This window comes from Pongo pygmaeus, chromosome 21 (genome assembly GCF_028885625.2).
Source record: "Pongo pygmaeus isolate AG05252 chromosome 21, NHGRI_mPonPyg2-v2.0_pri, whole genome shotgun sequence".
Taxonomy (NCBI): Eukaryota; Metazoa; Chordata; class Mammalia; order Primates; family Hominidae; genus Pongo; species Pongo pygmaeus.
Genome location: NC_072394.2, coordinates 31,008,412 through 31,026,786, shown reverse-complemented (window position 1 = coordinate 31,026,786; position 18,375 = coordinate 31,008,412). Strand labels below are relative to the sequence as shown.

The following is an 18,375-nucleotide window of genomic DNA, read 5'->3' as shown; positions in this document are numbered from 1 at the left end:
GAGGAAGAAAAGGGGTTGGTCTTGCTGGCTTAGGGGTGGCAGAGATGGAAGAAAATAACATATAAGTGGATCTGTGAAGTTCAAACCCATGTTGTTCAAGGGTCAACTGTATCTGTATGTTCCAAAAAACTCATATGAAAATTTTAATTTATTTTTTTTCAAGACTTTCAGGCCAGGCGCAATGGCTCACACCTGTAATCCCAGCACTTTGGAAGGCCAAGACGGGTGGATCACAAGGTCAAGAGGTCGAGACCATCCTGTCCAACATGGTGAAACCCCGTCTCTACCAAAAATTCAAAAATCAGCTGGGTGTGGTGTCTCATGCCTGTAATCCCAGCTACTCGAGAGGCTGAGGCAGGAGAATCGCTTGAACCCGGGAGGCAGAGGTTGTGGTGAGCCGAGATTGTGCCATTGCACTCCAGCCTGGGCAACAAGAGCAAAACCCCATCTCAGAAAAAAAAAAAAAAAAAAAAAAAAAAAAAAAAAAAAAAGTGGCATTAGGTTGATAGTGCCTCCAAAACAGGAAGAAAAAGGCAAATAAACAAAAATAGCACAACAAATAAAATATAAAGCACATAAGATGAAAGAAATAAGCCAAAATATATCAGGAATCAAATAAATGCAAATGCAAATGCAAATGGACTAAACTTGTAGATAGAAGGCAAAGACTATCTGATGGAGATTTTAAAATCCTATAAGCTGTTTCCAAGAGATGCCTTTAAAACTAAGGATAGGGGCCAGGCATGGTGGCTCATGCCTGTAATCCTAGCATTTTGGAGGCTGAGGCAGGTGGATCGCTTGAGCCCAGGAGTTCGAGATCAGCCTGGGCAAAATGGTGATACCCCATTTCTACAAAAAACACAAAAATTAGCCAGTGCATGCCTGTAGTTCCAACTACTCGGAAGGCTGAGATGGAAAAGATCGCTTGAGCCCAGGAGGCAGAGGTTGCAGTGAAGCGAGACCACACCACTGCACTACAGCCTGGGTGACAGAGTGAGGGACCCTGTCTCAAAAACAAAAATAAACAAAACTAAGATAGGAACTTTATCCCTTTTGATTCCTAGGGAATAAAAACTGAAGTATAATTTTCAATGGCAAAATCACCAGGTGTGTGAGTGCCATCAAATATTCTAAGCAGGTTTGTTTATAGAGTGTGAGGATTGCTATTAAAGACAACTGTCTGCGGTGTTGTGCCAGATACTTTATCTTTCAATGTAGTATTAGTTTGAAAAACATGAAGAAAGGCCCAAGGTCATAGTTAGGGTAGATGAGGTATACAGAGCATACAGATAACTCTATCACTGAACCGTGTCTGGAAAATGGGCCATATAAAACCAACCTCCAAATTTGTCTGTGAAGATTCAACAAGTTGATGGAAGTAAGACTGTAACGTGCCAAGCATTATGCTAAGTACTCAATAAATAACAGATATCATCACAGGCATGGATAAGATCTAACATCCTTGGGCTCAGGGGATAAACACAACAGCATCTTGTGCTCTATAATCCTAATCAACCACCAGGCTTCAGAAGCTGCCAGGTCATCACTGCCAAAAAAGACAAGGAATGCTGGGCTAAACCACCTTCCTAACGTGCTTTTCATTCTTCCGTGTCTTTATAAAGAAATGTTGCATATACATGTAACTCACTGCCAAAGAATATTGTAGGGTTTCTTTCCACTTTTGAGAAAAGAGCCCAGGAATTGCTAGAAAGCCTTTTAAATTTTATGAGAATGTTCTCACTCACAAAAGGAGTATAAAGTGCCGCCCTCTTGTGGTAGTTTCATGCAATTTCCTTTCCTGAAGCTCTCCCAAGGCACTGAATAAATAAATAAATTTATTTATTTATTTATTTAATTTTATTTTTGAGATGGAATCTCGCTGTCACCTAGGCTGGAGTGCAGTGGAGCGATCTCGGCTCACTGCAGCCTCCGACTCCCAGGTTCAAGTGATTCTCCTGCCTCAGCCTCCCGAGTAGCTGGGATTACAGGCGCCCACCATCACGCCCGGCTAATTTTAGTATTTTTAGTACAGATGAGGTTTCACCATGTTGGCTAGGCTGGTCTCGAACTCCTAACCTCAAGTGATCCACCCACCTCGGCCTCCCAAAGTGTTGGGATTACAGGCGTGAGCCACCGTGCATGGCCTGGCACTGAAATTTATTTAAATAGCACATTCCACTTCCATAGGTCCCCATTAATGTTGCCAGAGTAAAAACCTTGGGCTAATGTACACCAAAATGACACAGTTAGCCATAGGCTGGGCTAAATGAAAAAGGTCAGATGATATAGTATACGGTTCTTCCCAACGGGCGAACAGTCTTATGGACAGAGAAAAAGAAATAGGCCCCACCTGCCACCTGGCTTTAATGTGGAACCTGGAGCACATCTGGGAAACTCATGGCTCCCACTCAGACCTGCTGTCCCCGCAGGACATTTGCTCAGTGGGAGCTCTGTGAGCAATTTGTCCTGCATATCACCTCCAAATTAATCTCCAAACACTGCTTAATGGAAAAGCAAGAGTCTCATCAGACCCCAACCACTCATCCTGACTTTCATTCAAGGTTTCTTACATTCTAGATCCTTCAGTCTTTTGTCCAACTACTGATCAGTTTGCATTTTACACCTCTAGCAGGTTCTTCTCTTGTTTCTGGCTTTTGCTTCCACTCTCTTTCTTTCCTCCATCTCTAAATGACCTACACACTCTTCTATGAATACTTAAATCCCTTCTTGCCATGAAGTCTACCTCAGGAACACTGGGCCAGATTGTCTTCCGGTCAGTTTGCATACAACTGTATCTTAGCACCTGATTATATTCAGTCTCCCAGGATTGCAAAGTCTCTGAAGTCAGAGGTCACGGGTTAGTACAGGTTGAGTACCCCTTATCTAAAATGCTTGCAACCAGAAGTCTTTTGGATTTCAAATTCTTTTTCAGATTTTAGAATATTTGCATAATACTTACCAGGTTGAGCATCCCTAATTCAAAAATCCAAAATCTAGAACATATAAGGAGCTCAAACAACTCTTTAAGGAAAAAACATAATAATCCAATTTAAAAATAGGCAAAAGATCTGAATAGACATTTCTCAAAATAAGATATACAGGCCGGGCGTGGTGGCTTATGCCTGTAATCCCATCACTTTAGGAGGCCAAGGCAGGCAGATCACCTGAGATCAGGAGTTTGAGACCAGGTTGGCCAACATGGTGAACCCTGTCTCTACTAAAAATACAAAAATCAGCCAAGAGCGGTGGCTCACACCTGTAATCCCAGCACTTTGGGAGGCTGAGATGGGCAGATCACGAGATCAGGAGTTTGAGACCAGCCTGGCCAACATGGTGAAACTCCGTCTCTACTAAAAACACAAAAATTAGCTGGGCGTGGTGGCTCACGCCTGTAATCCCAGCACTTTGGGAGGCAGAGGTGGGCAGATCATGAAGTCAGGAGATCAAAACCATCCTGGCTAACACGGAGAAGCCCCATCTCTACTAAAAATACAAAGAATTAGCCGTATGTGGTGGCGGGCGCCTATAGTCCCAGCTATTTGGGAGGCTGAGGCAGGAGAATGGCATGAATCCGGGAGGCGGCGCTTGCAGTGAGCTGAGATCCCACCACTGCACTCCAGCCTGGGTGACAGGGCAAGACTCCATCTCAAAAATAATGATAATAATAATAATAATTAATAATAATAATAAAAAAATAAAATAAAAATACAAAAATTAGTCGGGTGTGGTGCCAGACGCCTGTAATCCCAGCTACTCGGGAGGCTGAACCCAGGAAGCGGAGCTTGCAGTGAGCCGAGATCACGCCACTGCACTCCAGCCTAGGCAACAGAGCGAGACTCCATCTCAAAAAAAAAAAAAAAAAAGAAAAGAAAAGAAAATGTGGTATGTACACACAATGGAGTACTATTCAGCCATAAAAAATAAGATCCTGGCCGGGTACAGTGGCTCCCACCTGTAATCCCGATACTTTGAGAGGCCAAGGCAGGCGGATCACCTGAGGTCAGGAGTTCGAGACCAGCCTGGCCAACATGGTAAAACCCCGTCTCTACTAATAATACAAAAATTAGCTGGGCGTGGTGGCACACACCTGTAATCCCAGCTACTCCAGAGGCTGAGGCAGGAGAATCACTTGAACCCAGTAGGCGGAGGTTGCAGTGAGCCAAGATCACACCATTGTACTCCAGCCTGGGTGACAAGAGTGAAACTCCGTCTAAAAAAAAAAAAAAAAAAATCCTGTTGGCCGGGTGTGGTGGCTCACACCTGTAATCCCAGCACTTTGGGAGGCCAAGGTGGGGGGATCATGAGGTCAGGAGTTTGAGACCAGCCTGGCCAATATGGTGAAATTCTGTCTCTACTGAAAATACAAAAATTAGCCAGGTGTGGTGGTGCCCACCTGTAATCCCAGCTACCCAGGCGGATGAGGCAGAAGAATCACTTCAACCCGGGAGGCTTCAAGGAGCCGAGATCACACCACTGCACTCCAGCCTGGGCAACAGAGTGAGACTCCATCTCAAAAAATAAAAATAAAGAAATAAGATCCTGTCGTTTGCAAAGACAAGGATGGAACTGGAGGTCATTAAGTGAAATAAGCCAGGCACAGAAAAACTAACTTCACATGTTCTTACTTATTTGTGGGAGCTAAAATTAAAACAATTGAACTGATGGAGACAGAGAGTAGAATGATGGTTATCAGAGGCTAGGAAGGGTAGTGCAGTGGGGAAAGTGGGGATAGTTAATTGGTCCAAAAATATAGTTAGATGAATAAGATCTAGATAGCACAACAGGGTGACTACAGTCAACAATAATTTAATTGTACAATTTAAAATAACTAATAGAGTATAATTGGAATGTCTGTAACACAAAGGATAGATGCTTGAGGTGACAGATACCTCATTTACCCTGACATGATTATTACAAATTGCATGCTGGTATCAAAATATCTCATGTACTCCATAAATATATACATTTACTATGTACCCACAAAAATTAAAAATAAGAAATTTTTAAAACATAAACCAGGAGTGGTGGCTCACATCTGCAATCCCAGCATTTTGGGAGACCAAGGCAGGCAAATCACTTGAGCTCAATAGTTCAAGACCAGGCGGGACAACATGGCAAAACCCTGTCTCTACAGAAAAAATTAGCCAGGCATGGTGGTGCACATCTGTAGTTCCAGCTACTCAGGAGGCTGAAGTGGGAGGATCGCTTGAGCCCAGGAGGTCGAGGCTGCAGTAAGCTGTGATCGCACCACTGCACTCCAGCCTGGGTGACAGAGTGAGACCCTGTTTCAAAAAAATAAATTAAAAAAAAATAAAGAAAATCCAAAATCTGAGAAGTTCCAATAAATATTTCCTTTGAGCATCATGTCAGCCCTCAAAAAGTTTCAGATTTTAGGGTCAGGTGCGGTGGCTCACACCTGTAATCCCAGCACTTTGGGAAGCCAAAGCAAGTGGATCACCTGAGGTCAGGAGTTCGAGACCAGCCTGACCAATATGGTGAAACCCCATCTCTACTAAAAATAAAAAAAAAATTAGCCAGGCGTGGTGATGGGAGCCTGTAATCCCAGCTACTCGGGAGGCTGAGACAGGCAAATTACTTGAACCCGGGAGGTGGAGGTTGCAGTGAGCCAAAATGGTACCACTGCACTCCAGCCTGGGTGACAGAGCAAGACTCCATGTCAAAAAAAAAAAAAAGTTTCAGATTTTAGAGCATTTCGGATGTCAGATTTTCAGATTAGAGATACTCAACCATTTTACCATTGTTCTCTTCACTTTCCCAGCTCTCCACCCTTGCGCCTTAAGCTCCTCCCTTGCTCCTGAAGATCTCTGCTCAAATGTCCCCTCTTCACTGAGGGCTTCTTTGAGACCATACAACCTTCCCTACACTATGGACTCCTGATGCACTACATACTGATTTGACTTTCTGAAGCCACCAGAACGTAAACTCCATAATGGCAGGAACTTGGCAGAACTTTTACTACTCTATCCCCAGCATTTAAAAAGATACCTGGCTCACGCCTGCAGTCCCAGCACTTTGGGGAGTCTGACATGGGAGGATTGCTCAAGCCCAGGAGTTAGAGGCTGTAGTGAGCTATCCTGCCTCCACTGCACTCCAACCTGGGTGACAGAGTGAGACCTTAATCTCTCCGTGTTGCATTCTAGATAAATTATTTGGCTCTCTCTTCCAGTTCACTAAACTCTCTTCGGCTGTGCCTAATTTGCTACTGAGTTATTTGCATTTCTTTTTAATTTCAGTGGGTTTCTCACTTCTACAAGTACCATGTCTGTTTCTTCCTGTCTTCCAGCTCCCCTGAGCATGGCACAGATGAAGCCCCATGCCTCAAGAACCCAGACCAGCAATCTTTTTCTGTAAAGGGTCAAATTCTTTGTATTTGTACCCAATAGTCTTTTGGATTTTCTAGTCTCTGCGTCTTTTTTTTTTTTTTTTTTTTTAGATAGTCTCGCTCTTGTCACCAGGCTGGAGTGCAGTGGCGTGATCTCAGCTCACTGCAACCTCCGCCTCCCGGGTTCAAGTGATTCTCCTGCCTCAGCCTCCTGAGTGGCTGGGATTACAGGCATGCACTACCATGCCTGGCTGATTTTTGTATTTTTAGTAGAGACAGGGTTTCACCATGTTGGTCAGGCTGGTCTCGAGCTCCTGAGCTTGTGATCTGCCCACCTCACCCTCCCAAAGTCCTGGGATTACAGGCGTAAGCCAGTGCGCCTGGCTTTTTTTTTTTTTCAAACAACCCTTTAAAAATGTAAAAATCGTTCTTTGCTATTGGCCCTACCAAATAAGCCACAGCCCATGGCTGACAGTTTGCTGGCCCCTGCTATAGAGGTCCCACACTTGACTGGGCACAGTGGCTCACGCCTGTAATCCCAACACTTTGGGAGGCCACAGCGGGTAGATCACTTGAGGTCAGGAGTTCGAGACCAGCCTGGTCAACATGGTGAAACCCCGTTTCTACTAAAAATACAAAAATTAGCCTGGGCACAGTGGCTCACACCTGTAATCGTAGCACTTTGGGAGGCCGAGGCAGGTGGATCACTTGAGGTTGGCAGTTCAAGACCAGCCTGACCAACATGGAGAAACCCCACCTCTACTAAAAATACAAAATTAGCCGGGCGTGGTGGTGTATGCCTGTAATCCCAGCTACTCGGGAGCCTGCGGCAGAAGAATCACTTGAACCTGGGAGGCGGTGGTTGCAGTGAGCCAAGATTGCACCATTGCACTCCAGCCTGGGCAACAAGAGGAAAACTCATCTCAAAAAAAAAAAAAAAAAAAAAAAAAATTAGCTGGGGGTGGTAGCACATACCTGTAATTCCAGCTACTTGGGAGGCTGAGGCAGGAGAATCACTTGAACTCAGAAGGCAGAAGTTGCAGTGAACCGGTATCACACCACTGCACTCCAGCCTGGGTGACTCAAAAATAAAATAAAATAAAAGTAAAATAAAAATTTAAAAAATAGAGGTCCAGCCAAGCACAGTGGCTCATGCCTGTAATCCCAGCACTGTGGGAGGCCAAGGCGAGCGGATCACCTAAGGTCAGGAGTTTGAAACCAGCCTGGCCAACATGGCGAAACCCCGTCTCTACTAAAAATACAAAAATTAGCCGGTCGTGGTGGTAGAGGCCTGTAATCCCAACTACTTGGGAGGCTGAGGCAGGAGAATCACTTGAACCCAGGAGGCGGAGGTTGTAGTGAGCCAGGATGGCGCCATTGCACTCCAGCCTGGGCGACAGAGCGAGACTCTGTCTCAAAAAAAAAAGAAAAAAAGAAAAAAAAATACAGGTCCCACACTCGACCCAATGTGGTGGTCAGTACAGCACAGGAAACCCAGCACAGCATTGGTGAGGCAAGAGCTAGGATCAAGTCCCCGCTGGTAATGAGTCTAGTCCCCATTATGTGGCAGGCAGGTAATCTCAAAGGTCATGCATGCCTCAGTGAGAGAATCCACGGATGCCAAACAGCATGGAACCACTAGAGACTTGCAGATATTTTGAGCAACTGGCTGGGCAGCATATCTCAGAGGACAGAGTCACAGGCCTAAGGGGCCAGCCCGAAAGCAGCCATGTTACAGCAGAGATTAATGGCTCCCAAGACACAGCACTAGAGCCTGAGCACAAAGACCTGAGACATCGCCCCCTTTTCCCTCCATCTAGGCTATGAGAATGTGCTCATTATCACAGGCGTTTGAACCAGAGCAACTCCATCTTGAATAGGGGCTGGGTAAAATGAGGCTGAGACCTACTGGGCTGCATTCCCAGACAGTTAAGGCATTCTAAGTCACAGGAAGAGACAGGAGGTCAGCACAAGATACAGGTCATAAAGACCTCGCTGATAAAACAGGTTGCAGTAAAGAAACCGGCCAAACCCAACAAAACCAAGACAGCAATGAGAGAGACCTCTGGTCGTCCTTACTGATACACTCCTGTCAGCCCCGTAAAAGTTTACAAATGCCATGGCAACATCAGGAAGTTACCCTATGTGGTCTAAAAAGGGGAGGCGTGAATAATCCACCCCTTGTTTAGCATATCATCAAGAAATAACCATAAATATGGGCAACCAGCAGCCCTCGGGGCTGCTCTCTGTCTATGGAGTAGCCATTCTTTTATTCCTCTACTTTCTTAATAAACTTGCTTTCTCTTTACTCTATGGACTCGCCCTGAATTCTTTCTTGCCCGAGATCCAAGAATACTCTCTTGGGGTCTGGATCGGGACCACTTTTGCCATTTTGAAAAGCGCCAAAGAAGAAAGACAACTCTTAACAAGACTGTTGTACTGACGATTGCAGAAAAGACTGAGATATCAAAAATTGGCAAATTTACACACTGAGCGAATTTTCCAACTTCCAAGAACATTTAATCAGAGTGACAGTAGGTCCATCTACTGCCACTAGAAGTTGCAAAACAGAATTATGTAACTGTTTTACTGTGTGAAGCTAAACTGTGTTTGGAGATTATGTGTCTACCTCTGTCAGTTAATGGGTGAAGTATTAGAAATGAATCAGGGTAAGTGGGTGTGTTAAAAAATGAGATGTGGCCGGATGTGGTGGCTCACACCTGTAATCCCAGCACTTTGGGAGGCCAAGGCGGGTGGATCACAAGGTTAGGAGATCGAGACCATCCTGGCTAACATGGTGAAACCCTGCTACTAAAAATACAAAAAAAATTAGCTGGGCATGGTGGCGGGCGCCTGTAGTCCCAGCTACTTGGGAGGATAAGGCAGGAGAATGACGTGAACCTGGGAGGCGGAGCTTGCAGTGAGCCGAGATTGCGCCACTGCACTCCAGCCTGGGGGTCAAAGCGAGACTCCATATTTAAAAAAAAAAAAAAAATGAGATGTACAGGCCGGGCGTGGTGGCTCACACCTATAATCCCAGCATTTGGGGAGGCCGAGGAGGGCAGGATAGCTCAAGCCCAGGAGTTTGAGATCAGCCTGGGCAACATGGCAAAACCCTATCTCTACAAAAAAATTAGTCAGGCACGGGGGTGTACACCTGTAGTCCCAGCTACTTGGGAGGCTGAGGCAGGATGATCACTTGAGTCCAGGAAATCAAGGCTGCAATGAGCAAAGATCATGCCACTGCATTCCAGCCTGGGCTACAGGAGACCCTGTCCCAAAAAAAGAAAAAACATGAGGTTTCAGTAGCTTCTATGCAAGGTGATAACTGCAGAGAACTGAGACTCAACTGAAAATAGGTGATATAACATTTTGTTGTGCTATTTATTGATTAAAAGACAAAAGAGCAAGATGAAAGACCACTAATATTTTTTGAGCTCCCACTACATGCCAGGTACCACACCATTGTCACACCTGGCCCACAGGAGATCTTCAATAAATGCTTGTTAAAGGGATGAATGAAACCCCAACCTTCATTCTGCACAGGAAATGAAAGCTCAGGAAGATTCAGTGATTAAGATCACATTGTAAGTACTGGCAGAGCTGGGGCTTGAACCCAGGTGAGCTGACCGATTCAAATTTACTGCTGCTTAACAAATCACCCTTACATTTAGTGGCTGAAAACCACAATGTACTATTTGTCACAATCAGGGTAGACAAGATGCAGATGGTGGTTCTGCTGGTCTTGTTTGGGGGCCTTACATGGCTGCACTCAGATGGTGACAGGGGCTGGGACACACAGGATGGCTTCACCCACACATCTATCTTGGCCATTTTTGGAAACTAACTACCATAGGTGATATTTCATGACCCTGTGAGCACCCACAAATAGCACCTGATTGGATATTCTGCCTTAGAAAGATCATTCTGGCAGTAGAAAGTGCCTTGAAGGGGGAACCAAAGGTTTTGTAAAAAGTCTACTTTGGTGGTGAAGACCTGAGTTTAGACAGGAGCAGTGCACCCAGCAAACAGTCCAAGGGGAAGGCAAAGATGGTCTACTCCACCACAGGTTGCAGAGATGCCCACTGGATAACTGGATAACAGTGTCAAGGATAACAGGAATCCTGTGTTATCCCACTGGAGTCAGATCACAAGTATCAGGGTGAGATATTTTATTGAAGGGATGGAGATGAGAAAACCGAAGGAAACCTTTTAGTGTTCATACCACATCCATATCTGATCACAAGCATTGGTTATCTCACCAGCAGAAGCACTTTTCTTCAGCCATCTCTCTAAGTCAGCAAACTACTTCATGACAGCTCCTTTGTAACCAGAGGACCCAAATTTTTCCAGAGTACCACTGGTTACCTTTTGGCTCATTGATTGACCCTCAAGTTTTTTATATTCTGACTTAACACACAAAAATGTGTTTATATAGTTACATATATATGTATATATGAAAAATATTTGTGTACATATTTCTATATATGTATGTAGAGCTGAGACAAAAGTTTTACAATGAACAGCACCTTACTCTATGCAACACACTCTTATTTCTATTCGCTTTAATCCTTTTTCTTTTTTTTTTTTGACAGAGCCTTGCTCTGTTGCCCAGGCTGGAGTGCAGCCGCGCGATCTCGGCTAACTGCAGCCTCTGCCTCCCGGGTTCAAGCGATTCTCCTTCCTCAGCCTCCCGAGTATCTGGGATTACAGGCGTGCTCCACCACGTCCAGCTAATTATTTTTTGGTAGAGACAGGGTTTCACCATGTTGGCCAGGCTGGTCTCGAACTCCTGATCTTAAGTGATCCGCCTGCCTCGGCCTCCTAAAGTGCTGGATTATAGCCCACCCAATCCTATTTTTTTAAATGCTGTCCATTAATGCACTCTGACTTCTTGCTTGAAAACCCCTGGTTTAGTGGATAAGCACCTGTAACTCCAGGAAGATTCAGGATTAAGGGCAGAAATAATGAAGTAAATTGAAGTCTTAGCATTAGTATTTTCCATTACATTTTGGAATCGTCTAATTTGATGTATTCATGACGGTTAAAATAATTTAACATGCTAATGTATGGATTAACTTGGCAATTCCATTTTAAAATATTAAATGGAATAACGATTCTGACTAGTAAGTCGACATGCGTAACAGAATTCAACCACATCTGTAAACCATATTGAAATTATGAGAGTAAGATTTACCAACCATATTTCTTAGGTTTGACATATTAGATTTGTGAGTGAACTATGTACTTGGATTTTGTCAAGTAACCCAATCGCTTAACAAAATAACAATTAAATGTATAAATGCAGTTTATAGCTATACAGCATTTTTAAAAATCCCCTTCGAATGACTCTTTAAAATATACCAGGGGATACGCTACTTAAGTATAACTAGGTTTTGGATTTATAACGTTAATATTAATTATTAAAGCAAAACTCATTTCTAAAGAGTCGCCTGAGTGCCCAAAAGACGCCCTCAAGGATAGGGAAGCAGCTCCGATTCACTCAGCGATCACCAGCGCCCAGAATTCAGGGCCGCTCAAAAGGAGGAGCAACACGTGGCCCAGCAAAAGGAGCTGGGTCCCGTGCAGCACAGCAACAAGAAACTGGCCTAGGAAGACGCTGGAGCGTCTTTCTTTCGCACGTCACTGCCTGCCACCGTCATTTAAAAAAATAACAAATAAAATTAGTAGTACGAAGAAAACTGCGCGAGCTACGTTCGCAGCAGGGTCTGCGCCAGAGCGCGCCAGGCACCGCTCCCGTAACGGGTGGGAGGAAAGGATGCACCGCCCACCCGGCGCCGAGGAGGCTCGTCCCCGAGTAGTGGACGGGAACGGCTGGGTCCCGGGGACGTGGGGCGCAGGGTCTGAGGCCACGGACGAAGCGGGAAGCCGGCTAGGCAGCGGTCTCGGTCTGGGATGGACGCCGCGCCCCATGCGGACCTCCCGCCCCGACTTCACCCAGCTCTGCTGCCCGTAACTTATATGACAAGAACATCAGGAACCGGACTATCAGCCCGAAAGGGCCTTCCCAAGTCGTTTCGCCGCCTGCAATGCCCGACCGGGGGCCGCGCGTCCACGGCAACCGCGCCCGCCCGCGCAGCTGCATAGGCCAGAAAAGGCCTGCTCGCCCGCGCTCGGCGCCACCCAGCCCGCGCTCCGAGCGATACCACCCCGGGCGGCCCCTCCAAAGGCCGGAGATGGTGTCGTCCCCGGTCTCCGATTGGTCGGCGGGGCGGGGGCGTGGCCTCTGGAGCCTGGTTCCGCGCGCCGGAGCGCGCTAGCCGCATTGCGAGCCGAACCCGGGAGCGGGCGCCATGGTGAGGAGTGGTTGTGGGGCGCGGGCGACGCGACGGTGGGGGTTTCGACCTGGGTTGGGGCCGCAGACAGAGCCCGGGCCTGGGCCTGGGCCTGCGCCTGCCCTGGGAGCGGGTTCCGGCAGACGCTGAGGTTGCGTTGACGCTCGCGCCCCGGCTCCCGTTCCAGGTGCTGTTGCACGTGCTGTTTGAGCATGCTGTCGGCTACGCGCTGCTGGCGCTGAAGGAAGTGGAGGAGATCAGTCTGCTGCAGCCGCAGGTGGGTGAGATCCGTGGGCTCCTTTGGCGGCCCCGCAGACCCTCATCGCGCAGGTCCCAGCATGCACCGCGCGCTCCCACGTGGCCGGCCGAGCGGTTCGGGGCGGGGGGGCAGGCCTGGAAAGCTCTAGATCCGGGGGTCTTTACCTTGATTCATGGGTAGAGTCGCTCTAGCAATTAGAAATAAGCCTCCCGGACTCCGTCCCCGAACGATTAAAGCAGAAGCTGGGATGTGGGGCCCAGGTATCAGCATATTTTAAGAGCTTCCAAGGCTGACAACCGCTGCTTTACTGCGCCGCAGAGGCAGGAGGGAGGGAAGGAAACCGCTCAGCCTCTTTCTCCCCCCAGGTGGAGGAGTCCGTGCTCAACCTGGGCAAATTCCACAACATCGTTCGTCTGGTGGCCTTTTGTCCCTTTGCGTCATCCCAGGTTGCCTTGGAAAATGCCAACGCCGTGTCTGAAGGTAAGTCGGCCACCGCCAAGCATCACAGAGAGATGTGGTTCCTTTCGATATCCTCTCGGGCAGCTTGTGATAGTATTTGCCGTCCTTGGCTGGCTCTGAGTCTGATAGGTGTGAGGCAGTATTTGAGACATACAATGTGTAATTTGAAATAATTGTCTTCACAGAGCTCAAGGTCTGGGAACTGTGCTAGACCAAACTGTTTAAAGCAGACGATGTGGGATGTGTGTTACGTTTCCTTGTGGGCACTGTAGTGGCAAATTATTTTTTATTTTTATTTTTTTTGAGATGGAGTCTGTCCCCCAGGCTGGAGTGCAGTGGCAAGATCTGGGCTCACTGCAACCTCTGCCTCTCTGGTTCAGGCGATTCTCCTGCCTCAGCCTCCCGAGTAACTGGGATTACAGGCCTGTGCCAGCCACCATGCCCGGCTAATTTTGTATTTTTGGTAGAGACGGGGTTTCACCATGTTGGCCAAGGCTAGTCTCGATCTCCTGACCTCGTGATCCGCCCGCCTCGGCCTCCCAAGTTGCTGAGATTACAGGCACTAGCGACCGTGCCCGGCTCGACAACGGGGGGGTTTCTTAAAGGGGGTTGGCTTAACAGCTACTTGTGCCCGAGTTTTTGCCTAAACACAATCAAGTGTCTGGTTCTCTGCTTTCTGTTTGATTGGAAAGGGCAGTTGGATAAACACAGGCTGAGAAAAAAAGGTTGGGTTCCAGAAGGCAAATTCTACTAAATACTCGAGGGTGTGTTAACAAGCTATTATTTATTGCACACTTGTGCTATCAGACCTGAATGCAATTGTTCCCATGGCTGGGCCAGGCTTTGCAGTGATGACTTGCGAATCAAATCTGTCAATCCGCTGAGTGCAGTCACTGATGTCTCCATGTCTCTGAGCAATGCCTGATGGGGAGGGATCTAGGCATGCCATCCCAGCATGCTCTGTGGGACCAGGGTAGTCAGCTGAGGGGATGTTAGAGTTGATCATCCTTCAGCCTGTTAGTGGGAACTGTGTTCTTTCCCCTGAGGGGTTGTTCATGAGGACCTCCGCCTGCTCTTGGAGACGCACCTGCCGTCCAAAAAGAAGAAAGTACTCTTGGGAGTTGGGGATCCCAAGATTGGTGCTGCGATACAGGAGGAGTTAGGGTACAACTGCCAGACTGGAGGCGTCATAGCTGAGATCCTGCGAGGTGAGACCATCATCTGTTATATTCCTGTTATCCTGGACATTTTGGGGGAGGAGGTTCTGGGAACTTGGGTGTTTGTTGTGACTTCTGGGAAGGCCTCGGGCTTGGCCGGTGCCCATGGGTGCGGGAGCTAGCTCAGAGCCCCTTGTTGCTCACCGTCTTGCCCTCTTCTTAGGAGTTCGTCTGCACTTCCACAATCTGGTGAAGGGTCTGACCGATCTGTCAGCTTGTAAAGCACAGCTGGGGCTGGGACACAGCTATTCCCGTGCCAAAGTTAAGTTTAATGTGAACCGTGTGGACAATATGATCATCCAGTCCATTAGCCTCCTGGACCAGCTGGATAAGGACATCAATACCTTCTCTATGCGTGTCAGGTAAAGTGCAGGGGCCACCCGTAATACTGGAGCCTTTGGTCTGTAGTTTAGTTAATTTTGAGTCTTGATGAGGACTGACCATCCTGTGGGTAGAACCATGTGGGCTGGGGCTGGGTCTAGGCCTCCTGGTGCTTACCACAGGCTGTGTTCTTACACTGACTGTATAGAAAGAGGAGGTAGAGTAAACCTACCCCATATACACCTCAGCTCAGGCCCTGTGCCTGGTCTGTATTGTGAATGGGGGAACACAGAATTGAGGAAGATTTGGATCTTTGTCCCTTTTCCTCCAGGCAGAGTAGGTGTGGAGAGGGCAAGGCTGTAGCTCTGTGGTTTTTGATGAAGCAGCTGGGCCAGGGAGTGACTGTGGCTCTTTGCAGGGAGTGGTATGGGTATCACTTTCCGGAGCTGGTGAAGATCATCAACGACAATGCCACATACTGCCGTCTCGCCCAGTTTATTGGAAACCGAAGGGAACTGAATGAGGACAAGCTGGAGAAGCTGGAGGAGCTAACAATGGATGGGGCCAAGGCTAAGGCTATTCTGGATGCCTCACGGTCCTCCATGGGTCAGTGCACAGCCTGGCAGCCTGCATAAGGTATGGGGCTCTAAATATCTGGCGTCTTGCATTCACACTTGGTTTTTCCTAGGCATGGACATATCTGCCATTGACTTGATAAACATCGAGAGCTTCTCCAGTCGTGTGGTGTCTTTATCTGAATACCGCCAGAGCCTACACACTTACCTGCGCTCCAAGATGAGCCAAGTAGCCCCCAGCCTGTCAGCCCTAATTGGGGAAGCGGTGCGTCACAGGGGATACAAAAATGGGAGAATAAGGACTGTTGCCATGTGTACCTGCACTGTATTTCGTGACCCACCATGTCTTCCCTAGTTGTGCTTGGTGGAGAGCAGGGCTGTCATGCAACTGGCAGGTTAGCAGTTTATTTCTCTGACTGTTTCCTTGACTCTCTCTCCAGGTAGGTGCACGTCTCATCGCACATGCTGGCAGCCTCACCAACCTGGCCAAGTATCCAGCATCCACAGTGCAGATCCTTGGGGCTGAAAAGGCCCTGTTCAGGTACCAGTGAGGGCACCTGCCCACAATCAGGTGCCACTTCTGGTGCCCACTGCTTGTTGGGGGATCACGGTGATGGCTGACCAGGGCTCCCTGACCTATACAGGCCTCTGCTATGGGGGTGATGGCCAGTCCTGGTGTCTGAGTGATTCCCAGGGCCCAGCAAAGGGACCAAGTCTCCAGGTCAGCGACATTGGATGCCTTCCCTCTGCCTCTGGGAGCTATGGGTTGGCATGCATTGGGGTAGAGATCCAATCTGGCCTGAGGCTCACTCAGGACTTCGGGGTGAGAGGAGGGGAGGAGCTGAGCTGCCTTGGCTAATGGGGTTGAAATTTCTGATCTTAAACTCTCCACTGAATATTCTCTCAGAGCCCTGAAGACAAGGGGTAACACTCCAAAATATGGACTCATTTTCCACTCCACCTTCATTGGCCGAGCAGCTGCCAAGAACAAAGGCCGCATCTCCCGATACCTGGCAAACAAATGCAGTATTGCCTCACGAATCGATTGCTTCTCTGGTATGGGTGGGGGGTGCTGGCAGGTGTGAGAAGGGGCTGGGTGGCTGGGTGGATGGGTGGGGAGGCTTGCAACCATAGCTTCCACAATGATGGCAATATTTTTCGTCAACAGCAGTTCACCTAGTGAGTGTTGAGACTATGGGTCTGAGTGAAGCTGAGGGTAGAGGGAACACAGGGTTGGAGTAGTTTGTCTCTTTGGGCTGACAGGCTTTGTCACCCACACACACATCCAGAGGTGCCCACGAGTGTATTTGGCGAGAAGCTTCGAGAACAAGTTGAAGAGCGACTGTCCTTCTATGAGACTGGAGAGATACCACGAAAGAATCTGGATGTCATGAAGGAAGCAATGGTTCAGGTCAGTTGGGCTTTGCTGGGTGTGGAGTGGCATAGCTAGCTGTTGGAGGTGATGAACTGTCTGAGCCTGACCTTGTAGAATGGAGGCAAAAAAACTGATTTAATGAGCCTGATCCAATAAAGCCAGAAAGGAGTCCTCAGAGCACCAGAGGTCTTCAGGCCCTTTTAGCACTTTTCTTTGACCAGGCAGAGGAAGCGGCTGCTGAGATTACTAGGAAGCTGGAGAAACAGGAGAAGAAACGCTTAAAGAAGGAAAAGAAACGGCTGGCTGCACTTGCCCTTGCATCTTCAGAAAACAGCAGTAGTACTCCAGAGGAGTGTGAGGTCAGTAGGCAGCACGGCTCCGGCAGAGATCCTAGGTTGTAGGATTTTCAACAGCTGAACAAAGGATGTGCTGCATAAGCTGTGGTCTTGAGTCCAGGCTCTTGGACTGAAACAAGGACCTGAAACATCTAAAACTACCTCTTGATTCTATAGGAAGGAGATAGGTGCTGAACTTGCTCAAGAGCCCAGAGAGCTGGTTGTAGCTCACACCCATTCCCTGGGCATGTGTGTTCTGTCCTCGGCTGCCTCCCAGGAGTCCTCAACCTGGGGTAGTGTAAATTCCTGCTCTGCTTATTATCAGACGTGTGTCCGGAGGTGGTAGTGTTTCACAGTGGGGATGGGGGCAGGGAGGTCCCCAATGTGCTAAGCTACATTATCCCTGAGATTTTCATTTAGCACCCAGTTTCTTAAACAGTGTTTCAGGGCCCTGCCTGGAACTTGGCATGATGGTTCTGTTGCGACCAACATAGTGGGTGTTTCTTAAGGTTTTTTTTTTCAATGGGCTGAGGTAATTTCTCATTACATGTTTTCCTTCTAATTTGGGACGGCCTTTGGGGTGGATTTCTAAAGTTATACCCACACAATTAAACTATCCCAGAAACACTGGGCAATGTTAACTACACAGGTTCCCCTGCCTTGGCTACTTAATTGCTGAAGATGTAATGAGCACTGTTCTCACAGCCTGTTCCCCTGTCCTTCCCTTTAGGAGACGAGTGAAAAACCCAAAAAGAAGAAAAAGCAAAAGCCCCAGGAGGTTCCTCAGGAGAATGGAATGGAAGACCCATCTATCTCTTTTTCCAAACCCAAGAAAAAGAAATCTTTTTCCAAGGAGGAGTTGATGAGTAGCGATCCTGAAGAGACCGCTGGCAGCACCAGTATTCCCAAGAAAAAGAAGTCTTCACCCAAGGAGGAAACAGTTAATGACCCTGAAGAGGCAGGCCACAGAAGTGGCTCCAAGAAAAAGAGGAAATTCTCCAAAGAGGAGCCGGTCAGCAGTGGGCCTGAAGAGGCAGCTGGCAAGAGCAGCTCCAAGAAGAAGAAAAAGTTCCATAAAGCATCCCAGGAAGATTAGAATGCAAATGGACATTCTCTGGGAGGTGGGGCATACCATAGCCCAAGGTGACATTTCCCACCCTGTGCCGTGTTCCCCAATAAAAACAAATTCACAAAA

General features: G+C 47.7%; 1 protein-coding gene and 5 non-coding genes across 7 annotated transcripts; all 6 read left to right on the top strand.

Annotated features, from left to right (window-relative positions):
- Positions 1 to 12,037: 12,037 nt before the first annotated feature.
- NOP56 (NOP56 ribonucleoprotein) lies at positions 12,038 to 18,375 on the top strand. 2 transcript variants are annotated; one of them, XM_054466646.2, is made up of 12 exons: positions 12,038 to 12,660; positions 12,827 to 12,916; positions 13,264 to 13,378; positions 14,404 to 14,565; positions 14,738 to 14,936; positions 15,314 to 15,501; positions 15,584 to 15,735; positions 15,911 to 16,011; positions 16,378 to 16,526; positions 16,760 to 16,881; positions 17,067 to 17,204; positions 17,911 to 18,375. In XM_054466646.2, exons 1-12 carry the CDS (start codon positions 12,658 to 12,660, stop codon positions 18,274 to 18,276), a joined length of 1,785 nt encoding a protein of 594 aa, XP_054322621.1. In that variant the 5' UTR covers positions 12,038 to 12,657; the 3' UTR covers positions 18,277 to 18,375. The 2 variants fall into 2 exon arrangements, with proteins under 2 accessions (XP_054322621.1, XP_054322622.1); XM_054466647.2 differs by having other exon boundaries at positions 17,358 to 18,375.
- Positions 14,201 to 14,275, top strand: LOC129022190 (small nucleolar RNA SNORD110). The gene has a single exon (XR_008496278.1). It is a non-coding gene; the product is annotated as a small nucleolar RNA SNORD110 (small nucleolar RNA).
- Positions 15,056 to 15,187, top strand: LOC129022180 (small nucleolar RNA SNORA51). Its single transcript, XR_008496268.1, has one exon. It is a non-coding gene; the product is annotated as a small nucleolar RNA SNORA51 (small nucleolar RNA).
- Positions 16,074 to 16,159, top strand: LOC129022189 (small nucleolar RNA SNORD86). Its single transcript, XR_008496277.1, has one exon. It is a non-coding gene; the product is annotated as a small nucleolar RNA SNORD86 (small nucleolar RNA).
- Positions 16,608 to 16,678, top strand: LOC129022177 (small nucleolar RNA SNORD56). The gene has a single exon (XR_008496265.1). It is a non-coding gene; the product is annotated as a small nucleolar RNA SNORD56 (small nucleolar RNA).
- Positions 16,925 to 16,996, top strand: LOC129022175 (small nucleolar RNA SNORD57). Its single transcript, XR_008496264.1, has one exon. It is a non-coding gene; the product is annotated as a small nucleolar RNA SNORD57 (small nucleolar RNA).